This window comes from Rhinopithecus roxellana, chromosome 14 (genome assembly GCF_007565055.1).
Source record: "Rhinopithecus roxellana isolate Shanxi Qingling chromosome 14, ASM756505v1, whole genome shotgun sequence".
Lineage (NCBI taxonomy): Eukaryota > Metazoa > Chordata > Mammalia > Primates > Cercopithecidae > Rhinopithecus > Rhinopithecus roxellana.
In genome coordinates this window covers 33613765-33626257 of record NC_044562.1, presented here as the reverse complement: position 1 = coordinate 33626257, position 12493 = coordinate 33613765, and the positions used below count along the sequence as shown (strand labels likewise).

The following is a 12493-nucleotide window of genomic DNA, read 5'->3' as shown; positions in this document are numbered from 1 at the left end:
ATTGCCGTGTGGTTTCTCATCACTCCTCATAGTGACAGATGCCTCTTCCAGGCAAGAGTTTGCCTTTCCTGCCTGCAGGGACTCAGACACCATGACTATCTGGGAGCTATAGAAAGCCTGGTCCATAGGCATGGAATCCCATGGGACATAGCATCCAATCAGGTGACTCACTTCCCAGTGGAGGAGATGAAAGAGTGAGCCCCTGGCTGTGGAACCACTGTCCGTCCACACTCTGCACCACCCATAGGCAGCCAGCCTCACAGAGGGCTTCACCAACCAAGGCCCGGCTGAAGGGCCAGGATGGAGTGCTGACTTCAAGGGTGCATGTCCCCAGTAGGTTTGGGACCATGTCTGGGATCCGGTGGATGAAATCAGGAGTGGCCCTGCATTCCATCATTCCCAGTGATCTGCTGCAGGATTTAAGGAGAATAGCAGCACTGGAAATTCTGGTCCCAAAGAGGGAGGCTCTTGCCAAGGGACATAAGGTCCCAGTGAGCTACAAACTCTGACTGATGCCAGAACACTCTGAACTGCCTTTGTCCAGGCACCAGCAGGATAGAGTTACTTTTACACAGTAGGGACAGGGGGCAATACAGGTGTAATCCATGTGACCCACTGAGGGCCTGCTGGTATTCCTGTGGGCCACTGGAAATGTGAATGCATACTTTCAGCAAGCCTGTCTTAAGAAAGCATCACTAAGCTTCAATCCCAGATGCCTCCTGCCCAATCCTCTCGCCCCTCTCTTTTACAGGGGTCAGCCTTGCAGCATGGTCTGAAGGCCAATGCTGCCTTCTCTGGCTCCCTGTCTTTATCCTCCACAGACCTGGTGCCCAATAAGTGTCATGCAAATCTCATTATGTCTGGGCATCTGCTTTTCAGAGGACCTGAACTAACATAAGCCACAAGCCATAAGATTAGTGTGTGGGGAGGGATAATGTTCACAAGGGTCAGCTTTATCAACAAACTCTTTTTACATAAATATAGAATTGTTTTCATGTTGTTTTCTGGATGTCCCCTTCTCTCAGTTATACGCCATGGGTATCAATGGCCTTATCCTTTATAGCACTCATGCTCTCTCTCTCTTTCTCTCTGTCTGACTCTCTCTCTACTGTAAGCTCAGTAAGGGCAGGATCTCTGTGTATTTTTTCACCATTGCATGTCTGACTCCTAGCATAATGCTAAATACATAGTAGGAGCTCAAAATTATTAAGCCTATTCAAGAACACTCACTCTACAACAAAATTTACTAAGTGTAGTTGCAAAAGAATATTATTGACAGGATACTATTATAAGGTATACAAGAGCCCTGGATAATAAATTCATAATTCTAAAATATAGGTAATGACCAGCTGTCCCGTGATAGTCTAAGAAGAAGCTCTAAGAAGGACTTGTACCTAAGTTTAGTGCTACATAGACAGGTTCCATGCCTTAAGCAGAAATAAATGGCAACACTATGGAGATTTAAGGAGTCAGTGGCAGTCAACACCACAGGTCATGTGAAAGCAAGCCCTGTCTTTTCCGTCTTCTCCACCAACCTGTATTAGGGCCACTTTGCCCTCGAACACGCTTTGTAATTCTCAGTTTTTATAATATTATCGGTTCCAGAAGCCCACCGTTAAAGTGCTGTTGGGAAGGAAAAGAAAGCTTTCTGATCTTCCCACATTATTAGTATGAGCACGAAATTTAAGGACACACTCTCAAGGGCGATTCTGCACTGGCACAAACCTGACAATGGAGAATACCTCCTTAAATGCTGCACCCTGGGCACCTCATTAGCCTCTCCCTCATGCTAGCCCTGCTTGGGAGCATGAGGAAGCTGCAGATTCTGGGTCCCAAACCCCAGAGCTTGGTAAATCATACACTTTAAAATGAGTGTGAATGATAGGCCGGACGAAGTGGCTCACGCCTGTAATCCCAGCAATTTGGGAGGCCAAAGCAGGCGGATCACTTAAGGTCAGGAGATCAAGACCAGCCTGGCCAATATGGTGAAACACCATCTCTACTAAAAATATAAAAATTGGCCAGGCTTGGCGGTGCACACCTGTAATCCCAGCTACTCAGGAGGCTGAAGCAGGAAAATCGCTTGAACCCGGGAGGCGGAGGTTGCAGTGAGCTGGGATTGCTCAACTGCACTCGAGCCTGGGTGACCGAGTGATACTCCATCTCAAAAATAAACAAATAAATAAGATGAGTGTTAATGATAAAATAAAATAGCTACTTCACCTCAGACACTTGAAATAACTTTGATTAAGACAAAGAATGAACATACTCAAGCTGCTAAAGGCATTTCTTAAATTAGGGTCTAACTATCAGAATGGAGCCACGGAAGGCGGAATATGGAACCCTAATACATTTGCATACAATTGAAATTTTGTTTTTCCCTACAGAAGGAGATGCATGAAAAAATGGAATACTCTGGACAGAAAATCAAGACACAAATCAGGCACTGCCAAAAATAAATCACATAAAACTTTTTCTTTGAATTAACAGAATTTATACAAATTTGACTTCATGAACAAAAGAAACTACACATCAATAATTACCATAAGGCTTTATTGTTCCAAAAGTATTTGCCACCAAAAATAAGTCATTATATAATTTTAATTGTAATAATCATGATTATGACACAATTTAGATTTTCTACCTTTATGATTTTTTTGTTTTGTTTTGTTTTTGGGTTTTTTTTTTTTTTTTTTTTTTTTTTTTTAAGATGCAGTCCCACTCTATAGCCCAGGCTGGACTGCAGTAGCACAATCTCAGCTCTCTGCAACTTCTGCCTCCCGGGTTCAAGCGATCCTCCTACCTCAGCCTCCCGAGTAGCTGGGACTACAAGTGTGCACCACCACACCTGGCTAATTTGTGTTTTTTGTTGTTGTTGTTGTTGTTGTTTTTTAGTAGAGACAGGGTTTTACCATGTTGGCCAGCCTGGTCTTGAACTCCTGATCTCAAGTGACCCGCCCGCCTCAGCTTCCCAAAGTGCTGGAATTACAGGTGTGAGCCATGGTTCCTGGCCTCCACCTTTACAATTAAATAATAAAATCTTCTGGGAGTTCATGATCCCTAGAATTATTATTGATTTAAAATTATTCCATCTTTCAAAGACTTTTCTTAGAAATACAAAGTAAAATCATTAAAATATGTTAATTTCTGTTACTTAAACATTTTTAAATCACAGGCTTATTGGGAAATAAGAGTATATATATTTCAGGAATAGTTTTTCAATAGATATAATTAATAACATTTAAAAATCAGAAAAATGTTTTCCATACCAACTATAAGCTTTTCAAAAATACAGAAGCATATTCTCGAGATGTGAAGGCACTGGGGGATGGAGGACACCTGGTTTCCTCCGCTCAGAGCTTAGCTTTGTCCTTAAAAGACGCCTTCATCCTTTTGACAACAGAAAGGTCCCCTGCTCCCTCGGGCCAGTTGTCATGATCTGTTAAAGAAGTGGAAAACCTCCTGTCACTTGCAAATCTCATTTGTCCTCTTTGATCCCACCAAATCCTCTTGTGAATTTCCCTGGTTCACACATTTTTCTCAGCACCAAAAAAGAAATCCTTAGGGCACATGTTTGAGAAAAGACTTCAGTTTGAATCTCAGGTCTGCCACATGTTAGCTTTCCTGAATTTGGGGGCATGACTCCTTCTGAGCCTCAGTTTCCTCCTCTATTAAAGGATATAACAATATCTACCTTTTAGAGTTGTGAGGGTTAAACGTGACATCATGTGTGCCTTGCTTGGTATACTGTGGATCGTCAAGAAATAGTGTCTCCTTAATAATAGCAATTTAAAAATAGTGTCCTTACTTTGTACCAGGCAGTGTTAGTTGCCTTCCAGCATCCAGGTCCCCATCTCCTCTTTCCAACAGCTTGTTTCCATTTAAGGATCTAGAAGGCGCTGGGGAAGCTTGGCACCAAGGCATGAGGTCTAAGCTAAGTCAATCAGTGCACTATAACCCTGCCACGGTTATTGGTTGGAAATGGACATTTGCATTAGCTGATCTAATATAGAGTGGATCTCAGCATGTTGTTAGAAATTCTGGAACAAAGTCACTCCCCGAGCCCTCTCTCTGTCTGTCCATCTGGGTAGGAACATGGAAGTATGCGGCCTTACACACAAAAACAGCAGGCAGCCATCCTGCAATGAGGACAGCCTGCCTTAAGACAGAGCCAACACCATGGAAGCAAAAACAGGAAACAGGGAAAAATTGTCCTTGATGAGATTAGTGAGCTCCTGAGTCATGTCTTACCTGTTTTTCAGTTATGTGAGCCAGCGAATTCCTTTACTGATTAGCCCATTTTGAGTTGTGACTAAAAGCATCCAGTTCAACAAAGGACTTTATTTTTTTTTATTTTTTTTATTTTTTTGAGACAAGGCCTTGCTCTGTCACTCAGCCTGCAGTGCAGTGATGCGATCATGGCTCACTGCAGCCTCTACTTCCCAGGCTCCAGTGATCCTCCCACCCAAGCCTCCCAAGTAGCTGGAACTACAGGCATATGCCACCACGCCCAGCTAATTTTTTAAATGTTTTGTTGAGACGGAGTTTTGCCAGGTTGCCCAGGCTGGTCTCGAACTCCTGGAATCAAGCAATTGGCCCACCTTGGCCTCCCAAAGTGCTGAGAGTACAGGTGTGAGCCATGGTGCCCAGCCCCTGACACAGGGCTTTAAATGTGCATTACCTAAGGCCAGCCACAGTGGCTCACGCCTGTACTCCCAGACTTCGGGAGGCCAAGGCAGGTGGATCACCTGAGGTCAGGAGTTTGAGACTAGCCTGGCCAACATGGTGAAACCCCATCTCTACTAAAACTACAAAAAAAAGTGATGGGGCATGGTGTCGGGGGCCTGTAATCCCAGCTACTCTGGACGCTGAAGCAGGAGAATCACTTGAACCTGGGAGGCAGAGGTTGCAGTGAGCCGACATCATGCCACTGCACTCCAGCCTGGGCAACAAGACAGCCTGTGGGATCGAAAAAGAACAACAAAAAAAAGTGCATTATCTAACTTAATCCTCCCAACAGCTCTATGAAATAAATACTGTATGTGTCCCTGCATGTAGGAAAAAAATGGAGGCTTATAGAAATTAACTTTCTCACAATCATACAGCTAATAAAGGTAGAGCCAAGTTTCCAACTTAGGCATTCTCACGTTGGAGCTGCCAATCTTAAAACATCATAATGAAAGGCTGAATACTCTCACTCATTTTTCGGGGGGCAGTATATTGTTAAAAGACAGGTGTAGCTGCTTTCCTCAAAAACTTTAAAAAATATTTTTAATGATAAAAAAAGTGTTAGGCCAGGCACGGTGGCTCAAGCCTGTAATCCCAGCACTTTGGGAGGCCGAGACGGACGGATCACGAGGTCAGGAGATCGAGACCATCCTGGCTAACACGGTGAAACCTCGTCTCTACTAAAAAATACAAAAAAAAAAAAAAAAAAAAAAAAAACCTAGCCGGGAGAGGTGGCAGATCCCTGGAGTCCCAGCTACTCGGGAGGCTGACGCAGGAGAATGGCGTGAACCCGGGAGTCGGAGCTTGCAGTGAGCTGAGATCCGGCCACTGCGCTCCAGCCTGGGCGACAGAGCGACTCCGTCTCAAAAAATAAATAAATAAATAAATAAATAAAATAAAATAAAAAACATGTTAGAATTACAAAAGAAAATCATTTCACTCAAGGCCTAAGGAAGCAGCTATTTGAAATTTCTTGCCCTTCTAAAGGAAAAACAGTGCAACCTACCATAAGAAATAGTGACTGCATTCTACTGTGAGAGAAATGGAAAGATTCTCTCCACCCTCACTACTTGGAATTCCTTCAGAAAACAATACAGCAAAACTAGGCAGGTATTTCTTCTTTCCAACCAAGACCCTTAAAACCACAGTATCTTATGGACATCACCACATTGATGTTATTACTAATGAAATACACGTGGGAGGGGAAAAAATAAGTAAAATTAAAGTTCTAATACCGTGATATTGTGAAATATACATTTGGTCTTCAACCTCATTTCCTGCATACAACTCCTAACATCCTTAGACTCTCCAAAGTGGTGTGTTCTTATATGTTAATGATTGACTGACGGCTGGCAGCCCCTAGTTAGCTTCAGTATAGGGTCTGGTCACCAGACAGACCAAGGCATGATTACAGGGTTGGGACCTTCAGCCCATACCCACCCCACAACCTCTGGGGAGGTAAGAGGGGCTGAAGGTTAAGTTCATCACCAAGGGCCAATGGTTTAATCAACCATGCCTATGTAATGAAGCCTCCGTAAAAACCCAAAAGGACTGGGTTCAAGAGCTTCCAGATAGCTGAACAAATGGAGGTTCCTGGCACGGGGTGGGGCCGAAAAGGACACAGAAGCTACATGCTGCTTCTCACATGCCTTGCCCTGTGCACCTCTTCGGCTGTATCTCCTGTAATATCCTTTATAATAAGCCAGTACATCGAAGTGTTTTCCTGAGTTGTGTGAGGTGCTCTAGCAAATGGCTCCAACCCAAAGAGGGGGTCATGGGAACCCCAACTTGAAGCTAGTCAGTCAGAAGCTTTGGAGGCCCAGACTTGTGACAGTGTCTGCAGCAGGCGGCATCTTGTGGGACTGAGCCCTCAGCCTGTGGGATTGGACCCATTGTCAGAACTGAATGTGAGGACGCCCAGCCGGGGTCTGCTGCAGAACTGCTTGCTTGCTTGGTGTGTGGGGGAAATAACCCCAAACAACCAGACACAGAAGTCTTCTGTGCTAATGGTTGTTGTGTTGTGGGAGCAGAGGAAAACCAGTATCAGTTTTTGCTCACCTCTCAGATATACCAGTCATTTATTAATGCAAAAAAGGTCTTAAGTCTTGATCAGACTGTCAGCACCTAAAAGAGTAGGTAGAACCTGGGTCCTTGATATGAAATTCAAATTCATCTGGGTTACATCAACCACATGTTAATTTGCTACTAGTCAGTTAATTATCTTTAGGAATAGAAGTTCAATACATTTGCATTTTATATCCTTTACTACACTTTTGGAGTGATTTAGAGTTATTAGGATGGACAAACCTTTTAACTTCTGTGGATTTGTTTTGTTGTTTATAAAACTAGGATACTGGACTTCGTGATCTTTTAGGACCCTTCAAATCCCAAAGTTCTGTTGTCTAGTCATGAGATACACACACACACACACACACACACAAAGGCATTTGCATGTATATCAATATTTGACTGAAACATAAAACTTCTGGTTTATTTTTTGTTTGTTGTTTTGCTTTGTTTTATTTTGTTTTGTTTTTGAGACAGAGTCTTGCTCTGTTGCACAAGCTGGAGTGCAGTGGCATGATCTTGGCTCACTGCAATCTCCGCCTCCCGAGTTCAAATGATTCTCCTGCCTTGGCCTCCCAAGCAGCTGAGACTACAGGTGCCCACCAACACGCCCAACTAATTGATTTTTATATATATTTTTAGTAGACATGGGGTTTCACCATGTTGACCAGGCTGGTCTCGAATTCCTGACCTCAAGTGATCCACCCGCCTCAGCCTCCCAAAGTGCTGGGATTACAGCCATGAGCCACCGCGCCTGGCCATATTTCTGTTTTTTGTACATCAAAAATGATGAATACAGAAATTTCATATGGCTTCATTCAATATACATCTCAAAGACAGTACAAAATAGCACCATAACACCCCACCCCACCTAGCAGGCCTGATCCTTCTGCTCAGATATGTAAGCCATTTATTGGAGGAACAAAATGGAATTAAATCTTTAAAACTATAGCATGCTCTTGCCTCTTTTCTATCTCCTCTTTAGATACATATACTCATACTGAGAATATTTCTCAGGGTTCAAATTCCACCAACCTACGCATATATAAAAAGCTAAGTTCTGTAATAAAGATAGTGAGATGTTTTCTGTGACTAGGAATATTTCATTAAAAAAATCACATCATGAATATAAACATTTTGTACATTTTCATGTTCTATAAGAGAATACCCTCATCTCTTAAGTTCTATAAGAGAACACCCTCATGTCTTAAATAAATACTTATAATAAATTTTAAACTCCTGAACACCACACAGCATAAAGCTGGTGACTGCTCATTCCTCAGCTGCTCACCTGCTACCTCATATGAGTGAGTATAGAGGCACTGGCCCCCATCCACATCCACTGACTGTCCAGTGATGAAGGAAGCTGCAGGAGACAGTAGGAAGCAGACCACAGAGGAGACCTGGAAGCAGAACACACACGTGAACAGGTAAAAGCAAATACTCCCCATTTCCAACCACTTCACATTCCCTAGTAAAGACATCTCAAAGCACATGACCGTAACATGAATCCAACAGTGTGTGCATGTGCACCACAACCTCACAGTACATAGACAACTTCCTTTTCCTAAAACTTCCTTTTCTACCTGAGCATCACCAAAATCAGGTAGGTGACTAGGGTAAAGGTGGCAAGGTATGAGGGAGCCTTAGACAGCGTCAAGCAAGCTACACAATGTGAAGAAGCCATAAGTCGACTCAGTGCTTCAGCTCTGCTCTTTCCCATGTCAAACAATTCACTTCCTTCCATGCCTTTCATTGTCCTTCACAACCCCATTTTCCATCACTACCTCGTGGCCTTTTATATGTTGGTCCCTGAAATAGCCAGCGTGTCTGTTTAGCAATAAACTAGCATTCTGGTTTGTTCAGTCTGTGGTCCTGTGAGGCCAAAAGCCCAGCAACACACACTCAAAGGAGCTCTCTACAAGAGGAACCTGAAAAACTTAGCCAGGCACTGTGGCTAAAAGTTAGCCGGGCATGCTGGTGCATGCCTGTTAATCCAGCTACTCAGGAGGCTGAGGCAGGAGAATTGCAGAAAGAAAGAAAGGAAAGAAAGGAAAGAAAGGAAGGAAGGAAGGAAGGAAGGAAGGAGGGAAGGAGGGAAGGAGGGAAGGAGGGAAGGAGGGAGGGAGGGAGGGAGGGAAGGAAGAAAGAAAGAAAGAAAGAAAGAAAGAAAGAAGAAGAAGGAAGGAAGGAAGGAAGGAAGGAAGGAAGGAAGGAAGGAAGGAAGGAAGGAAGGAAGGAAGGAAGGAAGGAAGGAAAGATTTTCTTCTTTTAAAAAAAAAAACACTGTGGTGTTTAAAGTTGGAAGGAAGGAAGGAAGGAAGGAAGGAAGGAAGGAAGGGAGGAAGGAAGGAAAGATTTTCTTCTTTCTTTTTTAAAAAAAAACACTGTGGTGTTTAAAGTTGTAAGCACTGTGGTCCCAGCTCCTTAGAAGGCTAAGATGGGAGGATGGCTTGGGCCTAGGAGGTTGCAGTGAGCTGAGACTGTACCACTACATACCAGCTTGGGTGACAGAGTGAGACTCCATTTCAAAAGAAACTCAAAGGCACTTCGGACTCCCACTGCACTCCTTAAAAATTCAAATAGGGAACTGATGGGTTCAGCACCATCTACTCCCAACCCAATCAGAAGGAAGTTATTTCACTGATTGTAAAGGAGCACTCATTTGAGGCTGTGGGAAGAAGCAGGGTTTCTTAAACAGTGATGATCCAAAACACCTGCATTAGAATCACTAGGGAGGCTTACTGAAACTTCAGATTCCTAGATCCTTCCAGGATCATAGCAATTGTAAGCTCTAGGGTTGGGGCCCCAGAATCTGCAGTTTAAAAGAACCTCAGGCAGGGCCAGGACTAGAGTGAGGCAAACAAGGTGTCAAGGGTGCAAGATTTAAGGAGGTATTCACTCTCAGGTTTGCACAAGGGCAAAATCTTCCCTGAGAGGGAGTGGGTCCTTACATTTTGTGTCCATGCCTTGGTTGCCTCATCCCAGTCCTGGTCCTACATTTACAAGGCTATACCTCCTTGAGACCCTAAGAGCTTGGAGAGCAGCCAAGCCTTCTCTCCATCCTTGTATTCCCAGCAGCTAGTACAGAGCTGCACTATCTAAAATGAGGCCACTAGCCATAGCTGCCTACTCAAACACTTTCAATATGGCTGGTCCCAATTGAGACGTGGCGTAAGTGTGGAACACACACTGGATTTTGAAGGCTTAGTATGGAAAAATAATGTAAAATATCTCATTAATCCTGAAGGCTCCAAGGGGTGAAGAAAATAATCTCAATTTCTGATGTTGATTACATGTTGAATTGACAGTTTTGGATGTATTAGGCTAAATAAAATATATTATTAAAATTAATCTCACCTCTTTATGTGGCTCCTGGAAAGTTTAAAATTACAAATGTGGCTATTATTGTATTTCTATTGGACAGGGCTGGCACAGAATTCCCTATTTAAAAGGTCCCACATTGCTGTGAAAAGGCAGATTGTACTGAAACATAGTAACAAGCAACGGAGCTGGTTTTAACCCTGTTTGATCCAGTAGTGACAACTCAGCCAATGAACATGTTTGTTAAAGTCCGCCCATCTAAAAGAGGCTTGCTCCAATGGGCTCCTTTCTGAAATGCCAGCCAGACAACAACCATCTCACGTAATCATGGTGAGTAATCATGACCTCTAACGCTCTGTAAACCACACCCCCTCAAAAACACAAAAAACCGGCCAGGCGTGGTGGGTCAAGCCTGTAATCCCAGAACTTTGGGAGGCCGACGCAGGTGGATCGCCTGAGGTCAGGAGTTCGAACCAGCCTGGCCAACTTAGTGAAACTCTGTCTCTACTAAAAATACAAAAATTAGCCAGGCATGCTGGTGCATGCCTGTTAATCCCAGCTACTCAGAAGGCTGAGGCAGGAGAATTGCTTGAACCAAAAATAAATAAATAAATAATGGTTTTCTTGTTTCTTTTCTTAAATGTAGCTATTTTTGATTAAATGTTATGTTAACATGTGCTCCTTTATTACTATTTTTAAATGAATTCATAAATATTTCTTAAATTTTGGTTTTAATTTTTAATACAGCAAATATAAATAACATAAGCCACATAAATACATACATATATATATATATATATATATATTTTTTTTTTTTTTCAGAAGGAGTCTCACTCTGTCACCCAGGCAAGAGTGCATAGCGCAGTCTCTGCTCACTGCAACCTCCACGTCCCGGGTTCAAGCAACTGTCCTGCTTCAGCCTCCCGAGTAACTGGGACCACAGGCACGTACCACCACGCCTGGGTAATTTTTGGATTTTTTAGTAGAGATGGGGTTTCACCATGTTGGCCAGGCTGATCTTGAACTCCTACCGTCAAGTGAGCTGCCTGCCTCAGGCTCCCAAAGTGTTGGGATTACAGGTGAGAGCCACTGTGCCTAGCCTCCTAAACAAAGTATTCTATCCAAAATAAAAATGTAATATAATTCCCTTGATTAAAATTCACTCAAAATTACTCTTAGTTTTCAGAATACAAATCCAAAGACCTTGGTTAACATGGCTCATCAAATGTTTGATTTAACAGTATCTTCCAAAATATACTGCAAGCCTATTTTGGTTCAGGAACTCTGTTTCTAGAAACATATCCCCTCACACAAGAGTACATGATTATATTCGTAATGTTCAGTGCAGAATTACCAGAAGAACAAAAATATAAATAGAATCCAAATCATAATGGGACTTGATTATATCATAGTATATCCATAACAAGTTGCAGAAAATAACATAAAGCAAGATCCTGTTTTCATAAAAAAGTCAATAAATAGGCCAGGTGTGGTAGCTCATGCCTGTAATGCCAGCACTTTGGGAGGGTGAGGTGGGCAGATCACCTGAGGTCGGGAGTTCAAGACCAGCCTCACCAACATGGAGAAATCCCATCTTTACAAAACTAGCCAGGCGTGGTGGCGCATGCCTGTAATCCCAGCTACTCAGGAGGCTGAGGCAGGAGAATCGCTTGAACCTGGGAGGCAGAGGTTGTGGTGAGCCAAGATTGCGCCACCGCACTCCAGCCTGGGCAACAAGAGCGTAACTCCATCTCATAAAAAAAAAAAAAAAAAATTCAACAAATACAAATGTTTAATGCACGCATAGTGCATTTCTGGAAAGACATTCATCAAACTGATCATAAAAGCTAGTTCTAGGCATGATAACTCTTTTAAAGAGTTTCATGGGTTTGCTTTTATATTTAGCAATTTAGTAAATCTGAAAGTTATTTTGTATATAATACAAGATAGGGAGTCTAATTTATTACTAAGTGGCCAAATGCCCTCAACACTTTGCTAAGTGTTTTGTGCTTTCCTTACAGATTGAAATGCTACTTTGACTCCATAAACTCCTACATATGGTTCCAATTCAAGAATCTGTTCTGTTCTACTATTTTTAATATTTTTCTTTACCAGCACCAGATGCTGTAAATAAATATAGTTTCATAGTATGTAAATACACAGTACATAAATATATACAGTTTCATAGTTTCATTACACCATGAAGGGTAATCCTCTCATTATTCATTTTCAAAACATTTTTGGCAATTTTTGCATAAATATTTTTGATAGAATCAGCATGTTAAATTCCCAAAAGATATTAAATTGATAATTTAGGGAAACCTGACTTTTTAATAAAATTGGTTCTCCCCTCAAGGAATATTATATGCCCCTA

At 42.5% G+C, this 12493-nt stretch overlaps 1 protein-coding gene across 1 annotated transcript in view; it reads right to left on the bottom strand.

Moving 5' to 3' along the window:
- Positions 1 to 2457: 2457 nt before the first annotated feature.
- The window catches only part of PECR (peroxisomal trans-2-enoyl-CoA reductase), a 41390-nt gene continuing 31354 nt past the window's right edge, over positions 2458 to 12493 (bottom strand). The window contains exons 7-8 of the mRNA XM_010362324.2: positions 8087 to 8198; positions 2458 to 3439 (exon numbers count right to left, since the gene is read on the bottom strand). Of these exons, the coding sequence (XP_010360626.2) occupies positions 3354 to 3439; positions 8087 to 8198 (198 nt within the window). The 3' untranslated portion in view covers positions 2458 to 3353. The remainder of the gene's footprint in view (positions 3440 to 8086; positions 8199 to 12493) is intronic.